The 24,906-nt window shown below is 42.2% G+C and overlaps 1 protein-coding gene across 6 annotated transcripts in view; it reads left to right on the plus strand.

The window, feature by feature from the left end:
- Nucleotides 1–9,899: 9,899 nt before the first annotated feature.
- Nucleotides 9,900–24,906, plus strand: part of fli1 (Fli-1 proto-oncogene, ETS transcription factor) — a 29,734-nt gene continuing 14,727 nt past the window's right edge. The window contains exons 1-5 of one of the 6 annotated variants that reach the window (XM_005474599.4): nucleotides 9,900–10,132; nucleotides 11,825–11,911; nucleotides 20,697–20,908; nucleotides 21,643–21,797; nucleotides 22,679–22,882. In XM_005474599.4, the coding sequence (XP_005474656.1) occupies nucleotides 11,873–11,911; nucleotides 20,697–20,908; nucleotides 21,643–21,797; nucleotides 22,679–22,882 (610 nt within the window). In that variant the 5' untranslated portion in view covers nucleotides 9,900–10,132; nucleotides 11,825–11,872. Of the gene's footprint in view, nucleotides 10,133–11,824; nucleotides 11,912–16,114; nucleotides 16,283–16,322; nucleotides 16,452–20,696; nucleotides 20,909–21,642; nucleotides 21,798–22,678; nucleotides 22,883–24,906 lie in introns of those variants that run through there. The other 5 variants (XM_003441598.5, XM_005474595.4, XM_005474597.4 and 2 more) reach the window with 5 other exon arrangements.

Genomic DNA, 24,906 nt, shown 5'->3' on the forward strand with positions numbered 1-24,906 from the left:
CAAGCTGATTCGTGCTGAAGCTAACACTATGCATTTGGTCTTTTACCCCCACCCCCCCCAAAAAAAGGCCAGCACAGCTCACGATATCAGGATATCGAGCAGTTGTGTGTGTCATAGTCAAAGCTGTTCAAAGCTAATGCATTCTTTGATAAGTGCAAATGTAATGGTGCTTAGGAAAAACAAATCAAAACACTGATGTTTTACACTAAAAGAAAAAAAAAAGATGGGAGTGTAGTAAGATGAAAGGCAAGCAGTCTGAAGATGTAGGGAGAGGACTCGATGCACAGTCCAACTTTCACTGGTTGATAAGCTGCTGGCCTGGCGCCAAAATCCCCATCCCTACCCCCCTCAAACACACACATACTCACACACACATGTTCAAACACCCCACCCAGTGGTGAGCACTGACCCTCACCAGCACCACCACACCAACGCACACACACATACACGCAGCACCACCACTCCAGTGGCGTCTCCAGCTCGCTATCCCTCTTCATTAGTGTCCCAGAACGAGATGCTTGTCATGTAATTAACAGAGGTTTTCTGAATGCCTGCGTAACGCACGCTCTCATTAGGACAGCGAAAGAAAGGGCTGGAGCGAGAGAGGAGAGGTGGAGAGGCAGGCCTGGGAGGCACGTAGAGGGAGAGCAATCAGGGGAGACAGATGGGGAGAGAGACGGACAGGACAGGGAGAACATGGGAGGGGGGGGGGGATAACGTGTTTAGAGCAGCAAGAAAAACAGTGACTTACATGTCGAGGGGCAAGGTTTCTGACTTTCAGCGTGCCAGCTAGGGACACAACTGACAATTACTGGGATCTGGACTAAATTATAACGACTTACCTCAGTCAACTGCTATTCTCGTTAATATTCAAAAAGTCTTCTAGAGGTCGTTTAAGCCAAGCCCTCCTCGGTTTTCTCTCAGGGTCATCGTATTTAAATGTGATGTAAAACGAAACAGATAAGTTGAGTATGAATAATGAGTATAAGTGTAAAGGGAAAGTTACCTTAGCTGTGGAAAAACATGTAATTGTGCTTATGTTTGAATGACTATCAGCCCTGATGACCTGTCCTCGGTCTCTATGGTAGTCGAGATAGGCTCCAGCCCACTTATTAGTCAAAGAAACAGATGAATACTGCTGTATATTTCCCAGCAGCTAACATTTAGCAGAAGACTGCAGAAAGTCTTGTTGAAGCTATGCCAGGTATAAAGCAAAATTGTGCATGTGTCATCCGGAACAGTTGGTTCTCTGGTGGATACTGTACCTGTGTGACCTGAGTTTTCTTCATCTGACACAGGTGGAGCCAGCTTAGAGGCCTATTGTATACGCTTAGGCTGGCATCACAGTACTTAAGGGCAATTATAGTTCATGGAAGGCTAGACCCTTGAATTTGGAATAAGGAAAACACACAATACAACCTACTAATCCATAATTGGATTAGAGCAACATCTTTTAGCATGTGCACAAAAGCATCTGATGTATTAACACTTCTTTAAGTGTCCAGCACACTTAAAATGTAGTGATCACATGAAAGTTCATGGAGATGCCCAGTAATGTGTTCCATGAAAGATTTCCTTCACTGCTATTCCTCCGAGGAGAGCATTGAGTAAGGATAAGGCTCTTGCAGAGTGCATAAGGATGCCCTATGGGTGCCCTGATAGCATCACACAGCTGATGAGAGAAACACTGTTTACACACTTTTGTGTCACGTAATAAATGATAATAAGACAACATAAGTGGGGGTGTGCACTAATAAAATACATATTCACCCTCTTTTAGCCTTATTCAATGCTACAATTCAAAGCCTTTTGAAAAAGAGTTTGGCTATCTTGGAGAAGGGTTTTAATCTAAGTCCTCGGTAAGAGAGGTAAACCCCACGTAGGTGACCAGAAAGCACTGGCCTGTTTTGTGAGCTGTTTCTAAATACAAATAAGAGGCAAGGAATTAGCAAAACATCAGCAAAGACAATTACAGCCTGCTAACCAAAGCAGTGGAACATCATTGCACATGTTCATGGAGACCAATAACCAGCAGTCTGTTGTGAGGCAAATGTTCTTAAAATTTGTTCAAATTTGTTCTCATATTTTATTAACTGTGCCTGACTCGGGGGGTGGGGGGTGGGGGGGTGTACTGAACATAAATGAAGGAAAGGAACTGTTTGTGTAACCTCAGAGAAGGTCTGACAAGTATTTTCAGCAGCTGTAGCTATGTTCACTGGTGCCATGATTTTTGTCTCTTCATGCTACAACAGTGGAGTGTAAAGTGTATTAATACTATGCCAATTGCAATTACAGTTATTAAATGTATGTCTGTGAGAATAAAAGGGATTTGAGTGTGTTTTTGAATGTAGACTCAGTTGTAACTGACCTCAGGTCAGCAGACAGCTTATTTCAAAGAACAGGACCACAGTAACCCTCAGCACACTCAGATATAATTCTGGGAACAGTTAAAGAGGCTTATACACTGAACCATTCAGAGATATACTGAAGGGCCAAATCATTGAGACCTTTCTGAACTAATCAAAGGATTTTAAAGGTAATTCTTTATTGAACTGGGAGCCAATGAAATGTCCTCAGTACTGGGGTAATATGTTCAAATTTCCATGTATGAGTGACTCTGCTTCATTCTAAATATGCTGGCAATCCATGGACCAAGAGCCAGGCTGAGAAAAGAATGCTCTAACTTTTGACATATATTTTTCTACGTGACAAAAAGCTGTTCTGGCGACTTTATTAATATGATCATCAAAACAAAAATCACCGCCCATGCTTCCTTACTGTGTTGGAAATAATTATGATATATATGAAAAAATATTTCTGTCTTGGCTAAAGGTCTAAAACGTTTCTAGTCAACCAGCAGTTAGTGTTATCAAAATGATAGGTACAACCGTATATCATCTGCATAAGAGTGAAAGGAGATGTTTGTATTTATTACAGTACCAAGCAATAGCTTGTTAAAGTTAAAGAGCAATGAACCCAGAGTAGACCCTTGAGGAACACCTGTTCTATTTGCGCACTTCTATAAGTACTTATTGAAACATAAAAACCGCTGCCCTTTAGGTATGAAAGCGGTCGAGAACCTGACTGAATCATGAAGCCTTTGAATTAAAATGTCAAGATCAGCAGAGTCGAAGGCAACAGTGAGATCAAGCAGAACTCAGAATGAAACTCTGTGAATCACTGTTGCTCTTCAGGTCACTGATGACTTTGGTAAGAGCTGTTCCAGTTCTATGATTTGTTACGAAACCATACTGGTATTCATACATACTGTCAGTTCAAAAATATTCCTTCTATATTTTAAAAACTTTTAAAAGAATTGGTCTGAGGAAATAACGATTAGAAATATATCTGTAATTATTGATTACCATTGGATCAAAGTGTATGATTGCAGCACAGTTACAAGAACCAGGAAAATTGCCTGTCTGTAAAAAACTAATGATAATATTTATTACTAATGTTAATAATGATTATCTTAATATGAGAATGTGGTTTGGAATTTGGTGCTCAGTGCTACCAGAAATAAACACAGACCGATTACACATTTTTCCTCTGATAACTTGAGATTTGCACATTCCTCCTGAGCTGTTTATGAGTGCAACACTAAGCGTTGCATATTAGTGTATATCAAGGCAAAGCAACCCAATCAGGGATATGAGACCATCAACCAGCTTCCATCTGATTTAAGAGGAAAGCTGTGACATAGGAAGCCTCACATTATGCTGTATCATAGTGCTGCGTTACAATGGGCAAGGCCGTGAAGCCATGTTAGGGGTCATGATGGCTGTCAAAGCGTCCCTGAAATGTTGTCGCCAGCCCATGAAAAACAACCTGGGCTTAGTCACCAAAGGAAATGTCATGTTTCAGATAACCACTTTTTTAATCTTCTTCCATCTGTTAGGTTAGGGAGGTCTTGAGTCTATATTGAGTCTGCAAAACCTACCTACGTATTTTGTGGCCACGTTTTGACCACAAAATACTCATTAGAGTCTTAATACTGATAATAATGCAGCCACAGGTAGCATTGCTGTTTTGTTCAGCATATATTTAGCCGGTGATGGGCTGTGGAGTAGCCTGCAGAGGAGGGGTTATCAGGGTGATGAGAGCAAAGAAGGAGCTGCTTTTCAGTGGCTCGTTTTCAAGGGGTTCTGTGCTGTGTTTTCAGTCCTTCCCTGAATGTGTGATGTAAATCATAAACACAGGTGTCATTAATTCTCTCAATTGAAACAAAACTGAAAAAAACTTGCTAATTGCACCAAGTTCCTTGTATGCAACAGGTAAGCAAACGTGTGAAGCAAACGTGTGATCCCAGCCAATTTCACTTTTTAGTGACTATTTCTAGAACCAACGAGGGTTTTACAGGGAAGTCTTTCATCTCAACTGGGGTCGTCTCTTATCCACTTTCACTCTCTCAGTCCTGCACACTTAGTCTCTCTCTCTATCTGAGGCCTCTTATTCTCTGACCCATCGCTTTTCACAGCTGTCTGGCAGGTTGGTGTTTCTTTGTTTCTCCCATTTCCAACTGCCAGACGCCACCGCTCACCCTCACCTCACTCATTCCTACTCCCACTTCCAACTCTTACTGTGCAGAAAAAGGCGGCTATTTTTAGAGCACCGTTGACAGTTTAAGGATATCCATATTGTGCCCTGGATTTTAAGTGAGGAAACAGGCTGTTTCTCTTTTGCCCCCCCTCACTTCCATTCATTTCCTTCTCTGCATCCTCCCTTTCCATCCCAGTTACCCCTCTCTGCAAAACGCCCTCGAACCAACACACTTTCTTTTTCTCTCGCCCTCTCTGTAACCAATTGTCAACATCAACACCATTACCGCTCTCTCACCTCTCTCCTCACACCTACACCGTTCTCTCGTTTTCTCGTCTTGGTTTGTGCTCTTCCTAGCAGTGAGCTTTTTTTTTTCCCTCTGCATGTAAACTGGGCCTGTCATCTTCAGACTTTTCAAGCCACTCTGCTGTCTGTATGTTGAGTGAAGACACTTTCAGAATTAATACTAGCTACTTGTATATGCCAGTTTTGCCACGTTGTGAAGAATTTTAGCTAAAACTACAAACTAGATACAAGAATACACCTCAGTTCACCTACCTAGAAACCTCTGGAAAGTATAATTCTTTGTAACATCAGGGACTAACATGGCAGTGCTAGCAGCGCAGAAATACAGGTTGTGTGGTTGACCTTCTGGTATATTTGTTTTTTTTGGCAATGCTTAAATCAAATCTTTGTGATTTATACAGAAAAAGTTTCAAACACAAGTCTGCCTCTGCTCATGTGTGGAGGTCTCCTCTCCTCGCACTTGTTTCACGGCTCAACTGCGCCCTCTGTAGTGTCTCTGAAATGCAGCCACAGTAACCTGTCTTTTCCCCCCCTTTTTCTTTTTAGCCGTAGCAAGACACAAGCCACAAGTCTGTTTGGATTTAAATCAAAAAAGAAAAAAAGAGTCAAATTTTAGTGAAACTAATGTGAAATTAAAAAAAAAAAAATGCAAAAATCTGCACTTTCTCAGAGATTACCTGACACACAACTTGAATGCCATCGCAGTGCTGGCATAGCCACCTACTGATTCTGCGCCTCTCACCAGCTGTCTCAAATAGCCCTCTCCATATGTTAACACTTTACGCCCCAGATACCCACGATGACAGCGTCGCTCTGTCTCTTTAAGGCTTACATGGAATGCTGTGGTTTTGCCTAGGCGTTTGGGGTAGTGCCCTCACCAACACGTAAACACAACCCTGAAAGTAGCTCTGACTCATTCTCCCTGCGTCCTTTTTCATTCTTAGATGCTTCTTCTGGCTTTTCTGTCAGTGTGAGGATTCTTCCCATGCCTTCACTCTGCTTCTCTCCTGTATTTAGAAGGAAACGACCTGGAAACGACATTATCGATACATAATACACTCAAGGGTTATTTTATTTATTTTTGATTTCATGTGGTTATTTGTGTCATGGCTGGAAAGGGAGGAGACTGTTGTTATCTTTGGCCTCAATAACCCCACAAGTTCTGTTTTTTAAGCTTCAAATAGTCCAGAACAGGAATGTCTTATCTTGCAGATGTCAATGTCTCTTTTTTTTTATCTGTGCTAACACATTTATATAAAATACTGCCTTTAGATAAAAGACATTTAAAAGAAAATCAATATGAAAAAAGTTATTAAAACAGGGGTAGATGTTCCTTTAATAACAAATCACATCAGTGTATTTAGAAGATTTCGCCCTTCTTGTCTCCCGAGCTCCATGAGGAAGACTTTACCACAGTGATCAAGAACCCGTCACAAACTTGAGCTACAGAGCCCCCAAGTGGTAAGAGTTTGCACTGCCTTCCCCTGTAAATAGGATCAATAGGCAGGCTCCCTTTATTAGATCCAGATTTGACCGTCTGAAGCCACAGATGAATGATTTTTGTAGTCTGGTGAGCAGCCCACATCGAGTTCAGCCTGTCAGACATGTCTGGGGGGACGTGGGGGAGGAACGAGAGAGACCTGGGCCTCAAAGCATTGAGAATGCGGGACAGGGGTAAACCCTAAACCTGAGAGCTCAGCTCGGACTAGCAGCCTTCCAGGGAACAACACTTTTCTTATTGAGCTAGTGGGCCAGACCCAAATGAGAGGTGACAGCATATTCATTTCACTCAGTGTTTTTCTTTAAGGGGTTTTTAAAATGCTGCTGAATGATGAGTGGTCACAGGATTTATAGTTCAGGGGATGATTTAGGCTTTCTAAATGGCACTGCTTTCCTCCTGCTCTCACTCTCCCAACTGTTTTTTTTTTTTTTTTCCACAGGAGCAGTCATTTTCAGGGGCTTTATTTCAGCCTCGTGTTGTTCGTGTAGGGATGACTCCCCCCTTGGCAAGTGAGACTGATTTAAAATGTAAAGCGAGCACCTTGGTTTCCCATGTCCCGTCTGTACTATAGAGGCAGGGTGTGCCGACACTTACGGCTGAACTGGCATGGGATAGGTGGTCTGGAAGACCGGTGTGTATGAGGTCGTGAATTCAGAGCAATTTGTGGTGTTGGGAAAAGCAATTATGTGGACAAGGTGTCTCACAATAAGACACCGACCACTCTTCTTTTGATTAAACACATACCAGAACACACTGTGTGAAGTGGCAGCGTGCATTTTGTCTCAACACCACTCCCAAGCTCTGGTCTCAGCATTATTCCCGGGAGCGAAAATACCAAGACTGAACAGGTGGGGGTCAAATAGTTGAAGTATCAGTGCTTTTCTCCGGACCCGACGAAGGGGAAACACATCAAGAGACATCGGGAGGTCGTTAATTTATAGGGACGCTATTACCTTCATAAATGCTTGGCTCATAAAATGACTGCTTTGCTTTAATTTAATACTTCCCCTCTCTAATTATCACTACACACACGCACAGAAGTGAGCTGCTGTCTGCTGTGGACCCACAGAATGCAGCTTTGTGATTGTTTCTTTGTTGCTTTCGCTCCACACTCTGGTGCTGGTTTAGTGTCTTTGCCCTTGCAAGCAACTGAAAAGAAACTTTTACTTTCTCCTTCTTTCAGGTTGTTTTATTCGAGAATTTAGAGAGGGTAGATGGTTGAAGTCTTCCTGAAAGAACCTCATCTGTCACTTTTTACATTTTGCCATCTCCTTGCTGTTGTTCAGCGTACTCACACACACAGACATACACACACATACACAAGATACATATAGTGGCTTTCACTCTTTTGAACACGAGCCCAGTGCATAAGCACCGTTCCACGTCTGGATCATAAGTGCCTGGGAGCTTGCGTGAAAACATTTGAGGTTCTGCCCTGCCTTCCCTGGTGCCACACTGCCATTTTCTCTCTCCCCCAGGAGCTACAAAAGAAAGGTTTGGATTGGACCAATAACCTCCATCTTCAGATCATCTCTCAGTAGCCTCTTCAGCTAAATAAATAACTCATTACAGTTCAGAGCGAGGAGCTTCATTTACTCTGAGCGATGCAATCACAGATGTCTGCAGGTTTGCCCGCATCATCTCAAATAAAAGTGTTTCTGTTGTGAATCCCAAGAGAAGAGGCGCTCTCAAATGTTAACATACCAGTGCAGAGCGAGGACTAGCAGTTGACTGCTTGTGGCAAAACTGCTGATGGCAGATTGCTCGGCACCGGCGGCAGAGAGAGGCTACGTCTGCTTGCTTAAGCACACAATGAGATTCTGTTTGCAACATTAGGACTTAGATGCTAAACAATATTAAAACAAGACACATAAAGCTGCCAGCATGTTTGCCTGGACCATTAGCAGGAGGCATAATGAGCCACATTGCACATTTACTATCAGTCTCAGGGACCCCCCCCCCCCTCCAAAAAAAACAACAACAGTGAAAAGTGCAAGATAGCGCAACACTATCGGTGTAAAACTGTCCCCCAGTGTTAATATATGACAACTTCTGTTTCCTGTTGTTCACAAAAATTAGATTTCAGTAAATATGGGAGCCATTCAGTGCTGATTTGAGAGTGAACAAAATAAATAAAAAGCCTGGGCTTTCTTTGGAGTGAGACAGCTGGATGTTAATAAAACCCTGCACTGTGCAGCATATAGATGCACATATACTCTGTCGTTTTTGTTGTTGTTGTTTCTTTTTTTTGTCTATTTCTTTTGTGAAAATGTAATAGCTGCCGTTCAAATGTGTTAGAAAACGTCTTCTGCTGTATCCTGAGGAAGGCAACAAAGCAGGCGCATGAATGCCATTTTTCAGTAAAAAGGATGTTGGGATTTCCGCCAATTGTTTCGTGCTGGGAACACTATTATCAGCGTTGTTGTTCTTAATCACTGCATTAGGAAACGGTGCAACAAACAGAAGGTCTAGCCGGTGATGAAAGACGACCTTTTTACCAGATGACCCCATCACTGTAAAAGAATGAGTGAAGGCGCTCGGTAGGCCATATTTTAGCGTTTTAAGACTGTTTTCGGACGCCTGTCATTAAAGGCATGTGTCAGAAAAAAACACAAATGTATTTATTTTCTTGACCTCGTTTTATAGCCTGAAGCAATCCCATCACAGAAGTAGGCTATGAAGCTATGAGGACATTACACCTCTGCTCTGACAAGTATGTATGTTACAAAGTATGAGAGGTCTTTAAAAAACCGCATCAGATCCAACATTTCACACTCATTTTAAGCATATCTTATAGGCTCTCGCACGCAACAAGTTACAACCGACTTCTCTGTTTCACTTTGGTTGCCCTGCGTGAAATAGCGACCTTGATGAGGCTATAAAATGCTATGGTTGGGCGACTTTCCTCACCGTGAATTGCCCCCACACCCTTTGGAGGACTCCGGGTCGAAGATGAGGGCAGAAACGTGAAGGAAATGAATTTAGTGAAGCGAGTGGGGTCAGATGCAGGAAAAGGAACTCGTGTTGCTGTTTTATTCCTGCGGGGACTGTCACCGTGAGGACAGAGAGGAACATGAACGGAAAAGCTACTCATGAGAGATAATTGATTATTGATATTAGCATCAGTATTAATACCTGGAGGGTTGCTTGTTTATGTGGCAGAGGGAGATTTCCTCACTAAGTCAGTTTCTTGTGGATAATATTTTTAGGATTGCTCAGTATCTGTCATATAAATTGCTTTATGTTATAATTCCATCCATGAACGAACGTTGTTTACAACTTTATTCTGGACAGGTAACAACAAGTTTGCTGAACACAAAAAAGTGGCTCTGGTTTCTTTTTGAAGTTTGCCCAAATGTGCCATCCCTGCTGATATTTGCCTGCTCGTTGTGATAAATAATAAAGCTGCTCGAAATATCTTTTTTTGCAATTTAAAAAAAATATCGACACTTTCTTTCAAAAACAGGCTTTATAAATCAGCTTTATGACGCTCTTTCCCTCTCTCTGCTTCTCCCTTATTTCATGGTTCAGTGGCCTCACACCGCCGGGCAAGGGGAGGTTTTTCTCTCTCTGCTCATTGGTCGCGGCTTTTCAATCTCTCTAACTTTTCCATTCATACAGCCGGCGCTCCTTTTTGCCCCTTTCAAAATAACTCACTGTCATCATCATTCGGAAAACGGCTTTGCCTGGACGGGACTAATTATTTAAAATTGGAGGAGTGATTAGCTGCAATCGGAAAAAGGAAAGCAAGAAAGAGAGATCAAGCGTCTGGCACAACAACGACAGGTGAGTGAGGAAAAATAATCCTCAAAATACGGAGTAGTGTAAACTGTGCACAGCGTGGGTGAGAATGCGGGAGGATAATAAATCATTTCTGCTTGTTTTATTGCTTTTATTGATGCCCAGTCACGTCGTAAACGGATGTAGAGTTTGCACCTCGAGCGAGAGTGGACGTTTCGGAATGACTCCAAAAGTGAAATGAAACTGCAGCAGCTACATCTTAATAGTTGTGTTAATCTTTGTGTATCGTTGCATCAGACGTTTAATTTCCCCACTTGGGGTCGAATTATATCGTAAAGCAATAACGTGATAATCTTTTGTCAAGCCACTTCTTCACAGTCTAACTTTGGGGAAGGTAAGAAAAACAAAATGGAATGCGTATTAGCCGAAAATCAGTTGGCTCTCGTTTGTGATGGATAACAGCAAGGTAAGATGCTTAAAATGTAACACTAGAGGGGTCCCGGCCCACGGGGCTGTCTCGGAGGAAGGTTCACGCCGTTATTCACCAGTCCTCCTCTGCCTAATTGGCTACAGATGCGGTATCCTATGGTCTTTTTACCGCGTAGAAATTGGATGCATTTGGGGAACTTTATGAGGCGAGCTCTGCTTTTGCCCGAAGCAATCGAAAAAAAAACCAAACTTCAAAATAAAAGGATTTAAAACCGTGGCACGTTCACATATAGGCTAATGCACTCTTCCTTGGTCAATTTATCACGAGGCACGAAAAAGAGACTCGAAATTGCGGTGCACAGACAGAGTTTGTGTTGCTGTGACTCTCTGGTATAAACATGTTTTTTTTTTTCTTGGATTTTTTTAACAGGTGTTTTCTACAAGATGGCAAAGGCTCGTGGTCAGCATCAAAAATACAAACGTGTACAGCAGAAAAAAAATTGATTATCAAAATATGGCCACGACTGCGTGCTTCTAACCACGACACATCGCAGCATAGCTGCTGAACAGGACGACGATGTCCCGTACGCCTTGTTAAAATATGTTAAGCTTTAATGGTGCGTCCTGCAAGTCCATATACATTTATTTGCTTTATCACGTAGCACAAGAGCCATTTCTGGTGCCGTGTGCCGTTGCCTTTCTAATAATTGCAGAGGGAGGGAATGGACTAAAAAACACCGTCCTCTAAGTGCCCTTTCACCCTAGACTTTGTAAGCTGCACTTATTAAAGCGAAAAGTGTTTCAATATGTGGTAAGCTTTAGGGGGAAAACGTGTTGGGGGTTGGGATGGGGCCCTCCTTTTTCTTTTTTTTCTTTTTTGCTGCCCAACTCCTATTGGGCGACATGAAGTAATCCATCCATGTTAGCAGTAGGTCAGTGGTGTAATTTCCATCTAATGGTGTTTCTGAATGTCAGCTATGGACAGCGGTAATTAAAAGGTACCCGTATCTAATACCGCTGACCACTGGTGAAAAAAAATGAGACCTTTATGAATGAATCCAGCCATTATGCGTGGAGTCTGACGTGCACGGGGGCTATTAAGCAAATTTGACTTTCTCTTTATTTTGGTGGAAGTGGTAACCCATGTGTGCACTACGCCGGAGTTCACAAAACACGTGAAAACACGCGGTACTCTGTGGATGTTTGCAGTTCAGCAAGTGTAAATAACGTTTAAAAGAAATAATAAAATAAATAAATAATGGTGAAAGAAATCTTGATAATTGCTTGTCTTCTTTTGCTTTTTCTCAGGGCCCATTGGACACTGAGCACCCTTGGGCCTGTCTCTGTCAAGTAGACATGTTTCAAACTGTCCCTGACACGTCGTCTTACGTCAAGGTAAGACACCACCGTCTCTTGGATCAGGTAATGTTGGAGGGACAATTTGGGGTCCTTTCATTGAAGACTGCGCACAGTGAAATGATAGTGAATGTTAAAACCTTTAGCAAACCACTGTCTTTATTTGTATTTAAAACCGGTGTTTCTACCCCCGCCTGTTGCCAAAATAGTTTTTTTAAATGCTGATTTTATGCGCCTATTTTAATTTTAAATGCTCCTTATTTTTTGTATCATTTTCTCAGTCTGACACCTGTAGCCTGAGTACCTGCCTGTTGCCATTGATAGCCACTTTGTTATTTTGGGGGGCATTTTATTTTTCTTCGCGTGGAAAAAGCCTACATGTTTATACTGTCAAGTCAGTGCTGAAGTGTGGATCTGTGGTCAGTGTGATTTACCAAACTCGACTGAACTTTTTTTTTCCTCTTTCCTCCAAAAATGCTGCTATTACGGGTCATAAACATGTCTGACGTCACGAACTTCTCTCTCCCTCTCTCTCTGAGTCTCTCTTTCTCTTGGTTCTAAAAATGTAAATAAAGCAAACAGCGCACATCTGGTTTTCACATAAACCTGCATCACGTCACACATGGCTCGGCGTGACTACCTGCAACTGCTACAGCCGCATGTCTGTGGCTGAAACCATTAAGTGTTTCTCTTTATTGCAACGTGTGTGCGTGTGTGTGTAAGACTAGAAGATGTCAACAAGTGTAAGCAAACTTGGGTGGCTGCGTGACGTTCACTCCCAAATCCATCATAATAATCTGCACGGGTCTGATTGCCTGGATTGCACCTCATTAAAATGAGCCATTGTGCAGCAGCAAAGCTGCTGTAATATCTTCATAATCAAGGTATTTTTTCCACGGGCTTCTTGTTAATGTTTTGAAGACCCGTTCCCTTTTGAATAAGGGCTCCTTTCATCCAGGCACGGCGTTTGTGCCACTGCTGAGCGACCCTGCGTTTCGGGGCTCAGAACAATTCCGGATTTGTTGTGAAAGAGTTGAATAGCAGGGAATGTTTAAGGAGAAAATACGCATTTAAAAGAGTCTTTTTGCTCCCTTAAAATTTTTTATATGTATATATATATATATATATATATATATAAGAGGGAGTGAGACATATGAGATCAGTGACGGAGGAAAGTTGATATCTGGAGTTAACTTTCAATTTTGCTAGCCTCTTATAGTTTGCTACAGCCCGGGTTGCTTACGTTTGCTTTAATCTCATTGTTTGTTAAATGACAGTTATTCTCCTGTTTGGGTTGAGGGTTAGTCTGTGCCTTGTTTTTTTTTTTGTTTTGTTTTTTTTTTTGCGTGCAAGTCCAGCACTCTCTGGCTCACTCGCACTCAAAGAGATGTTGGTCTGAATGTGGCACGCCTCAATAGAAAATTTAAAAAGAAATATTCCCCATTCAAGCGGATCCACGGCCAAGCATTTGGTTTTGTTTGGTTAAGGCCAGGCGAGACTGGAACTCTCCAATAAAAATAAATCTCAAATTAATTATGGCCTAGAGCGAGGGGCCAGACAGTTCGTGCTTATATGTGCTGCAGACTCCACTTTTTGCCCTCAGTATTTTGACTCGAGCTGTCTTTTAGCCCCAGAGAAGGAATGATCTGAATACAAGTCTGCATTCTAATGAACAGCAACCCCAACAGACTCGCATGGACCGGGACTATTTCTTCGCTGAAATAACACTCTGGGAACAGTTGTGTTTCTCACAACACTCAGTAGCCGCTTTACGTATTTCCCACTTCAAGAATAGCCAAATGAGATTTCCAGGTGCATACCACTGGGCAAAGAGTAGCGAACTCGTGTTTAAAATTGTTAAAGAAGAATTCATATATATACATATATCTATATCACTCCTTTGACAGACTGTTTGTCTTCGCTCAAATCAAAACCATAATACTCAATTGAACTCATTAACTGGCTGTAAATCAGATTTACATAAGACAAATCTCAGCAGATCCTTCTATAAGCTAAAGAAGAAAGGATGGGCCTAACAATTGAAAAGCTGCAGAACATAAACTCACCATAGTGTCCGCCCACCTCTGGCTCGTTGCCCCAGCGGAGAGACAGAGGAGCTACTGGCTCGTGGTGTAAGAAGAAATGTCTGGCTGTCTAGTTCCAGCGTCAAGCCAGATGTTCTGTGGTTCGCTGTGTAAACCAACTTGCATTTGTTTATTGGCCTTCCAAAATGTTTGTTACCACAGTATTCATTATGATCTATGTAGATCCTGCCACCACCAACCCCCAGCCTTCTTGATAAATCAGAGTGGCAGGTAGGTTATGGCCTTGAATCAAAAGGACATGTTGTTAACTTCCAAAATCACATATTTTCTTTTCTTTAAGCAGTAGGGGGGTTTGCGTCATTTGATAATATCCTGTAAATTTGCAGCTCTGTTTCCAAAGATATTTCGTTTATTTATGTTACCTAAACTTATTTTGACACCACAGCGGGATGAGTGTATTTTTATTAATGGAAAGTGATTTAAATCCAAAGATGCACATCACACACTGGTGGGATGCAGTGTTTCAAGAGATCCTTTTCTTTATTGCTGATCATAAAACCTTATAGTGAGTCACTAGCTCAAGGTCGCAGCTTAAGTACTTCTTTAATTTCCCCCCTTTATCACCAGTCTCCCAACAACAAAAAAATGAAAACCTTAGACTTTGGAATGTATAAGAATAACAAAAAACAACCCCAGCCAGTCACTGAAGAGTTAAACAAGGTGTCTCCCTTAATTACACGAGTCTGAACTGGCCTCAGGCAGGAGAAGCCTTGACCCTTAGCAGGATCCAGATGTGGTGGTCCCAAGGGTGGGGGCCCACAGCTTCACCAGACCCCCAAGCCGAGAGCAGACAGGCCGGCCCTGCTGCCAGTCTTTGCTGGCAGCAGCTCCCAGCTTCTTTTTTGTGCACACTGAGGTCGCTCCTCAAAGCGAAACCACCCCTCAAATCACAAGAATATAAATCATCATTATCATCTTAATTACACTGTAACCAGGTGCATTCAGTTTAGTAAAGAAAGTCTCTCATTTATTTTATTTTATACTCAGACTCCTGCAATTGCGCAACCTTGGTTAAGGTGAGCATTTTAAAGGCTTCTAAAGTCAGTTACCTGTTTAGTTGGATGTAAATATGTCCCGTCTCTCAGAATTACCAAATGTACTGTTGTTGGTCTGGTCATATTCAGACCTGGTTACTCGTCTAGCATGTGCCTGAAAATTGAGTTTAAATTGATGAGGAGGAATTTCATGAGGTAAAAAAAGAGGAAAAATATGTGGGGGTGGGGATCTGGGGTTTCTTTTTTAGACTCAGGCAAACATGGAGTAAAACAGAAAGTTTGAAGTTTAAAAAGCTATGATTAAAATGACAAAAACGTAAATATATCGAATAATAATAATAATCCCTTTTTTAGTGGGTTTATGTTGGTGCATTCTGAGCTTCATCCTTTTAGCCCTGTGCTGAACAGCAGACGCACACGTGTAGCCCAGACCCTTAGATTATAGTGCGGTTGGAGCGAAATGCTTGGATTTTATTAATGGTGTCTCAGGGAGAAAAAAACAATCCACAAAGGCTTCATAGAAAAAAAAAGGAGTTTGCGACAATTCCTGTCAGAGGTGTTCAGGTTGCTCTCCTTATTTGATTTAGAGCTACATCGAACCTAAACAGATGTGTCCAACATCTGTCTAGGTTCAAAGACAATGTTTATTTAATGTATCACTTTAACTATGTATACAATAAACATTTTTAAAAAATTTAAAAAAAAAAGAGAGAATAAGCGGATTTATAGAGAATCGGAGGTAGTGGCCAAATGTGAGTCTGAAGTGTAGGCGTCAACTAAAAGCGCTCTAAAACATGCAATCGCATAACTTAGATTGTCCGGCGACAGTAAAACCTCTTTCCACAAAATCTCAGTCAAATATGAGCAGGAATAATTCATAAGCCGGAGAAACAGTAAACCCTTCCACACCATCTGTGGCATTACTGGGAAAGCAAAACACACAACACAATTTTACTGCAGGCTACACAGCAATGGCTGTGCACAACGCAGGCAGCCATCCTGTAAATATTTCCGACCAGAAAAACATAACAGCGGAGCGAACACTCAATTGTTTTCCCTGCTTATCTCTCTGGGACAGTATCCTGCTTTTTTGAAGGCAGGGCTTTCGGTGACACACAGCTTCCTTCTCAACCTTCTCAACAGTGGTGACTTCACTTCCCAAATTTAGAGGAAAGAAAAAACTCAATCCGGTAAAAGTGTCTCTTTCTCTCCGCCACATACCGGGGACTGGAATTAATTCAGGAGCGTGTCATGTTTGGGGTATCGTCCGGGTCCGCTGAAAATTGCGCAAAATGGACGGAACTATTAAGGTAAGGGTGGAGAACGGGGTGTATGAGTTTGTGGGAGACTGCTTTTTTTCGGAGTTGCGCCTCCTTTTTTTTTTAAGCAATGGTTTGAAATACCCCTCTGTGTCGTCTGCGAGCTGGGATCTCCAGTCAGGCAAAGATGAGCGGCTTTTTTCTGTCGGTCTGAAAGCGGGTAACCCGATTTCCTTCTTCTTTCTTTGAAAGTATCCTTCTCGCTTTTTGTATATATATATATATATTATGTGACTGGTTGCGAGGGCACTGCTGTGGTGTGGATTCGAGGCTAAATCAGAGATCACCCTTTGGATTTGGGGGACCGAGCGCACAATTACGCGCGTCTGGAAAGGCACAAAGGAGCGATGAATTGTTTCATACAAACCCATGTAGACTGTACTTTCCTGTAGTCATAAGTAATACTTGTGTTCAGCGATTTGGTTTAGTCTGGGCAGCGGGGGCTGAGCAATAGCCATGACTGGACGTACCGCTGGATAGATGTCTCGAGCTGCGCAACAGTGGTGTGGCACATCGCCCGGCTCGGTACGAAGATCTCGTCGTAGGTTAAAAACTCTGACGGCTTAGAATATACCACAAAAGAAGAAGAATAACCTTTCTCCCTGTTTTTCTGTTGGTTGTTGTTTCTGTTATCCCCTCCGCTGCCGGACAGGGAGTTTTGTGAAAGTCTAAGGAAGGCTGTCATACGGTTACTTCACACAGTAACTGCACCGTTTGCGACACTTTAAACCGCAAACCTTCACAACGATACCTTGGCTTGCTCCTCGTGCAGTTACACAACTATTTTGAAATGGTGCTGCTGCTGGTTGAGCGCTGGTCTACATTACCACTGGCTACCGGCCCCCCCAACAGTCAAATTCCAGATGCATTATGGCTGAAGCCACCAGATGTTGAATGGCAAAGTCCCTATTAAGTTCACCCTGCAACGCGTTTAGTTAACAAGTGTGAGCTGGGAAGAATGAAGCATCTGTATTCACTCTTATTGTTGCAAGAAAACCTAATGCGATTTGTTTTCTTTCGGAAATTTAAAGTAGCTGGTTTGTGGCGGCTGGGTGTGGTGTGAGTTTTGGAAGAGTGTAAACGTTGGCCAGACAAAAAAAAATGTCAGTCTACATATAGCCTTAAATCGCTCATCGCTCACAGCGCTGTGATTGTTTTGTAGCGCACTTGAAGTAAATTCCCCCCCACGGCTGCAAGAGGACATGGCTATATAAGCCTGGGTTTTCTAACAAAGCAAGAAGCTGCATTACAATTAATGCAGTCATAATTGAATCCTTTTGGTGTAAACGACTGGCTGCTACTTGCATTCATGCTCGCTAAAGAAAGGAAGGACTCTCTAGCCATGAGAGCTTCCTGTTCTACACAATCTTTTCCTGACAGGTTTCCTCTTCCTCCTTAAACAAAAGACAGGAATGCCCCCCCCCCCCCCCCTCTCCGTGGGTGGCTCCTGGTAGATGGCTGTGTGTGAACGCCAAACAGATACACGTGTAGTCTGGATGTGGAGTTATTCCACGCAGTATCCAGCCAGCTCCAGACACGTAGTGACGCATTTGCGGAGATAGACTTGGCTGATGTAAACAGAGCAGGGGTTGCTCCCAGCAGGTGTCACACTCACACAATGGTCATAATGGTGCGTGCTGATCCACAACTGAGCTATGATTTATTTGATGTTTTTCCCCCTTTGTCTGGTTGCTGCGGAAAAGCTATAGTGAAAAAAGCAGAAAGCATGCTTTGGGGAATTGGCTTTAAAGGATTAATTAACAAAAATGTTTAAATTTTAGGAAGTTTCTGAAAATGTGTGTGTGTGTAGGTGTGTGTGTGATTATGATTCTTCAGGAAAAGTTCCTCTTTGGTGATTAACACATTTTTCGACTTATCTTAGGACGATTTCAGCCAGACAAAGAGTGTGTAATCGGCTGCCTGTAGTAGCTCTCACTGGTAGTATGTGTGTGTTCCTTTCAGATACTAGAAAGAAAACATAGCTAATTGGCTCTGTTCTGTCATCCTTTCAGCTTCTTCTGTGAGAGTGCTGTACCCCTATCTAAAACAAAACAAAACAAAAAAGAGTACTCCAATCCTGATGGGCACACACCACTTGCCAATCATTGCTCCAATTGTGCAGCCTGATATGTCACTGTAAATATAACGTGCAATAGTCACAGTAGTTAACAAACCCTTTATCAGGCTGCAATGAGACATTGCCTCACTCCCTTACACTTTATCATCCACAGACTAGCTGCTGTGCTCTGCTCAGATAATGTGTCTTGCTGCCAGTGTTCAGACTATGACAGATCCTCTGATGAAAATCGCTGGAAAGTCTAATTCTGGCAGACAGTTAAGAGGGTCAGCTTTTCCTTTTTTTCTTCTTCTTCTTTTTTTTTATCCACCCATTAACCTGAAGAGTCGTATATTACAAAATCCCTAGTTTGGTCTACAGTTGCAGACCTGACGTTTCCTCAGCGTTTAAAGGAACACCATCACTGAGGCTTGCTAATCCAAATCATCACAGCGTTAAACACAAAACCATATAGTCCAGTTTGCGAAAAGCCCATAAAGCTCCGGTTTATTTGCCACACCCATGCACTGTAAATCGATTTTATCCATGTTTTGCATCCAGTTCTGTAAACACAACCAATAGAGAGGCAACAGATGGTGCTAAATGGCACATACAAATGTTAACATTTTTTTCCACAGCAGTGACTATAAGACACTATCAAACATCTCTTCTGATCATTGGATAAGTTTTATGTGACATATCATTTTTCACTGCAGTAATAAGAAAAGCACCAATACAACAGACACCCCCATTGTTATTACTGAAGTTTTAGAGAAGGTTGGCACATTAGGTCCCTTATTAAGCTCTCAAACTGTAGCTGATGAGAGAGTCTTCTCACCTTTTTTCTCTTTTTGCCATTGTTGTATTTAATGCATGTGCATACATGCATTTTATATATTACGGTAGTTATGCCATTGCACCAAGAAAAATGTGTCCTACAAAAAGAAAGTGCACTGAAATGAGGGCAAGTGAAAACTTTCCACTCGCATGAAATGCCTTAGAAGTGAATAGTAGTGAAGTTATGTGAGATCTTGAGGATTTCACTTTCATAAAAGCAACATTTTTGAGAATGCAACGGCTGCATGTTGGAAATATTGATCAATGAATATCAAGTAGCATTTTTTCCCCGCGAGGCAGATATCTGGCATGTTGGAATGAAATAATTCAGTCCTTGGGGATTAGACACGTCTCAGTCTAAGCTGTGCCATCACATCCTATCAGATCCAGATGCGCATCAGACCTAGGCCCGATCCTCAGAGGCATATGGCTGTAATGATTTCACTTTAAACTTTTGTCTTATTGTTTTGTTTTTCTTTCATTGTATTTGTTTGTTTTATTCTTTTCCACAAAGATAAATGGAAAAACTAATATAAAACTCATTCCATTCCTGTTAACATGTATACACATTCTGAGCACAGATCTGACTTGGTGACGTTGTCTTTCTCTGCTCCCTGTCAGACACAAACCGGTGACATCTGCATGTTAAAATGTGACCATCAAACTCCATAATCCAGTCTTTACTTCCAAAACATTACATGAGGAGCATGTTGAAACCGCATAGTGTCTTGGCCCTGCGTTTCAGAGTTTGTTTTCTTTAATAAACTTACATTGCTCCAGCTGAGTCAAAGCAGAGGGGGTCACTGGAGCCGTGACCCGAATGCTTCTGTTGAGTCTTCTGCTGTGGAGAGAAGCCCAGCACCAGACAGGGCAGCCACACCAGGGGCTGACAGGGGGGTTTCAGGGTGCAGTGAAATTACAAAGATGGCGATAAGAAAAAAAAAATTGCACCCCAGGAATAAGGAAAAATTAGATTAGGATGCTGTTAACTGTTAGTTAGAAGACTTTTTTTTGTCGTTTTATATGGGAGCCACTAGGTGACCGCTGCTGGCCGTGTGTTTTGATTAATATTATTGTTATTATTGATGTTACTACACCAGAAGGCCCTGTGGCATCCTATCTCACATCTCCCCTACTCTACTGTGGGCATGATTGAAGTCATCGTAACATCAACAGGAAGCTACAGCCACTACTCCTGTAAACACAAACCGCTGAGGATGCCAGACAGCGATATGACCCATAACTGCACATAATTACTGTAAACAAAAAATGCACTAGAGATTCGAAATTTGACATCACAAGTTTCTGGATAGTGTCAACTAAGAAATTTGAGTTGTATTTGTTCATGTCAAGTAATCGCTTTGACGTATGTGAAGCCAGAAGAGAAAGATATTTAGTATAGTGCAAAATTGGAATGCTAGAAAGAATAAACCCTGCTATAACACCTCTACAGCTCACAAGCATTAAAGAGTTTTGAAAGAAATACCAAGGACTTGTTATTTTCACCTCCAGGAGGCGCTATCAGTGGTGAGTGAAGACCAGTCCTTATTTGAGCCTCCCTACGCTGCTGCTGCCCCTCTACCCAAAACAGATATGACTGCATCTGGCACACAGGACTACGGCCAGACCCACAAAATCAACCCCTTACCTCCACAACAGGAGTGGATCAACCAGCCAGTGAGGGTCAATGTCAAAAGAGAATATGAGCACATGAACGGATCCAGGTAATGACATGACAGCCGCACCCTGTGGCATGCATTGTTTAGTAGAGATGGGTTTTTATGCACTTTTATCAGGCATGCAAGCGGGTGATGAATTAAAAAGCAAAACCGGCACAACAGTGAGTTTCAGTTAGGCGTGGCTTTCACTCTCCAAGTCTCTCAAGCTCACCTGGTAAGATGGAGTACCATTCACTGTTAGGTGTTTTTAACTGTGTTGAGATGTGGTGAGTGCATTTCCTCAAACCATCCAGTAACTCCTTGCTCCAGATGGCCAGGGCTATTGTCATCGTAGAAGAGACCCCTCCCTTCATAATAGAAATGTTTCGGCGCAGGATAAACACGATCTCTCAGATAAACGCTGTATTTATTTTCAGTGACCCTTCCCTCTAATGGGACATGTGGACCCAAACCATGGCACATTATGCTGCTATGTGGATCAAACAGATCCACACTCATTGCAGATTTTCAGGTTTTGCTTCTAATTTGTCACCCATTTGTATGACACTTCTGCTGCTGTTGTCGTTTGTCATTCAGCGGGCAGTTTCTTTACCACAGCTAACCTTCACGTTTCGCGTCTAATCTTTGATATGCTTGGCTCAGACGAGCGTAGGGCTTGAATATCTCGTGCCAAAGTCAATGGCTGGAAAGGAAATTCAACAACACCCAATTTATCTGCTGATAATATTTTTACAACTTACTTGGTGTGCATGTGTGTGTGTGTGTGCGTGTTTGTGCAGCAGGGAGTCTCCAGTGGACTGCAGTGTGGGTAAATGTAATAAGCTGGTGGGGGGTAATGATACATCTCAGATGAACTATGGAAACTACATGGATGAGAAGAATGCTCCTCCCCCCAACATGACCACCAATGAACGGAGAGTCATTGTACCTGCAGGTAAGAACAGATGTGTATAGTTGGGAAAAATAAATCAGGACATAAGAACAAAATTGATTACCATTGTTAGATGGCAGTCACTTGCCTGTTCTGGTATAAAGTCACTGATGCTGAGGCACAATCTAATGAACCTAAGCACATATATACATTTTTACTATACCCTTTGTTTGAACACTTATTTTAAGAAATTTGTCTTTCACTCAAAGTCCAAACAAAAGGCATTTCAGTACGTTTCAGAATGCCAAACAGTGTGCCAAAAAATGAGAACATCCAGATTATTTAATTAAAACTGAATGCAGACTTGGTAAATTTTCCATTTTTAAGCTGTTCGAGTGTTAGTGTTTAGCTGATGCCAAAGGCCACTCATCTATTAACCTAATAGGAGCTCACTTGGATGCCACTCCTTAACCACAAAGTGGCAAGTTTGTGGTTTGGTTTCCAAATTGGCTGTGCTGTGTATCAGGCATGGGTCAAGTAACATTTGCAAATACTGAGTTTTCTTTGGTATCACAAAGTTTGGTCCATTTAATGATGAGATTCAAAAATGAATACTATTCTATGATAGATGACTGAACCAGGAATCTGCTCTGTTTTCATTTTATTTAATAAAGTAAAAGCAATACTTACTATCCTGTCTAAACTACACACTTAAACTGAAGTCTGTTCAATTCAGCATTATTATATGAAGCTAAATCACAACAACAGTTGCCGGAAGGCATTTTATATTGTGAGGTAAAGAGCCTGCAATAATACAAAGAAAACAGATAATGCCTTCAGTTTGTTTATTACTCCTCCTCCCTTTAACTTAGAGATATGTCTTTCCTGAGGTCTGCCCACAACAGTCAGTAAAACCAGTCTCCTTTCCTTCTGTCTTCCTGCAGACCCATCACTGTGGTCCCAGGACCATGTGCGCCAGTGGCTAGAGTGGGCCATCAAGGAGTATGGCCTGTTAGAGATTGATACGGCAATGTTTCAAAACACGGACGGCAAAGAGCTCTGCAAGATGAGCAAGGATGACTTTCTACGGCTCACCACCATGTACAACGCAGAAGTGCTTCTCTCTCATCTCAATTATCTCAGGGAAAGTAAGTACACTTTGGTAATTACTTGATGGGTCTCTGGAACAAATATAGGAGTGCAACAAAAAGTCTTTGACAGTTTAAAACAGAAGAGGAAAAATAAATCAGAAAGTATTAAACACAGTGAAAAGTCAGCAATGCCATGCATCCACGTTTGCCAAAGGGTGAAAGTCATTTGGGTTTTTTTCTTCTAGTTTTTGATTCAAAGTGTGAATGAAAATAACCTTATTTGCCCAACATGAAAGAAAAAAAAGGGATGACACCTTTTTTCCTTCACACTACACTCGCATTACCAAATAAAGAATGAAATTACTTTGCCGGTAACTAATTTCTCTACGATAGCTCACACATCTAAAGCACAGCATAGAAACCAAAAGGGTTCTTTTCCCCTCTCCAGATAACCATCATCAACCTCCCCCACCACACTTTTATACCACATGGCCCACAGAAAGATGAAGCCCAGGTGCATTGCCTCAGGAATCACGCTAGGCTTGTATGTCCAGAGCAAAGAAAAGAAAGTTGATCTGCAATTTGCAATGGCGGCAGCTAAATTTGAGCCCCTTACCTTTGAAGAATATCTCGCCGTAATCCCCGCTTCATATGTTTCTGTGAGGAAGCGAAGCCAATTTTCTGATGCGGTATGCAAATGACATTTTAATATGAAATGTAACATCTGGTGAGGCTCTGGCTTGAATACATGCAGCGTGGTGTCGAGTTCGCATGCTAAATATCAGCCGCGTGCTATAAAAATTAGCAAGCGAGTGGCGCGATTGATGCACGTGTAGGGAACGGTCTGTCCCCATCTTTAAAAAGTTTGGATACTGTAGAATAGTTAGAGCTGCTTGTGCCGCGGCTGCAGAATATCACGGGCAGCACACTGGGTGGAGTGACTGATGGCTTGACTAAATTTAACATTACTCTCAAAAAATTGCGATGGGCCTCAATGTGATGTAATGGGAACTGTATTTTGTGGGTGTCAACAGTTTTCTCTATGCACTGCGTCTGGGCAGAGAGAGATGCTTGTCATGAGTATAACAGCCTCATTGTGCAGCGGTGCAGCGGGTGGATCTGTCTGACCGCCACTGGGCACACTCCGCAGAGCAGTTTTCATTATGGCCAATGGCTGCGGGACTTAGCCACGGCTTAGGCGTGCTGCATCACGATTTTGCCCCTTTTTTCTCTCTTTCTTTCTTTCTTTTTTTAAAAAAAAAAATAAAAAATTAGACCTTGTGTGCTTTGGAGACAGAAAAGATGTCTTGGGAATCCTCTCCACTTGCCAGCTGAAATTGCTTTGTATTAATTCCTAACAATCAGCGAAATGAACGCTCCCTTGCCTGAGCTGAGTAACCCGTTTTAGGGCAGCTCTCGGAAGACGCAAGCTTTGTTAAGTGCTGATACTGTACCTGCCTTGCACATACAAAATTTTCTGTCTATTACAATTTTAATACAAATATCCAAAGCAGATCAGACACTGAACACACTTTAGCTTACCAGCTTTCTGTTGCAAAGTGCCTGTCATGTCCTATTGCACAGTTTTTCAACTTATGTGGCACTTGCACAGATTTTACAGCTAGCGCATGGTTATACCATCTCGCTGTCTAAATCAAAAAGACCATTTCCAGTTGTGAGACCATCTCCTGCCACGTGCCACGTATGAAAACATCAGACAGCATCCTGATTCTCTGGATACTGTCCGGAGCTCAAGTGTGAAAACAGTTTGTGAGCAAAGGAAAGGGGTCAAGGCTTTATGACGACCCTCACTGGGTGATAATTTAGAAATGAAAGGCTTTCTCTCGTCTCCCCCCACAGCACAAACAAACACAATCAGAGACTAGGAGTAACCCTGTCCAGAAAATAGACCTCTGTTTTCACTCACAAGAGCTGGAGCTGGGACTAGTTTCCAGGAGGCAGAGAAACAAAGAGAAAAGGGGAAAGGCTCAAGCAAGTCCTGGAAGTATTAGTGATTACAGGTCATGTGATCTTATTCACTGAATCTTTTCATTATTACCCCCCGTCCTACACCCAAAAAA

Source organism: Oreochromis niloticus, linkage group LG14 (genome assembly GCF_001858045.2).
Source record: "Oreochromis niloticus isolate F11D_XX linkage group LG14, O_niloticus_UMD_NMBU, whole genome shotgun sequence".
NCBI classification, from domain to species: Eukaryota; Metazoa; Chordata; class Actinopteri; order Cichliformes; family Cichlidae; genus Oreochromis; species Oreochromis niloticus.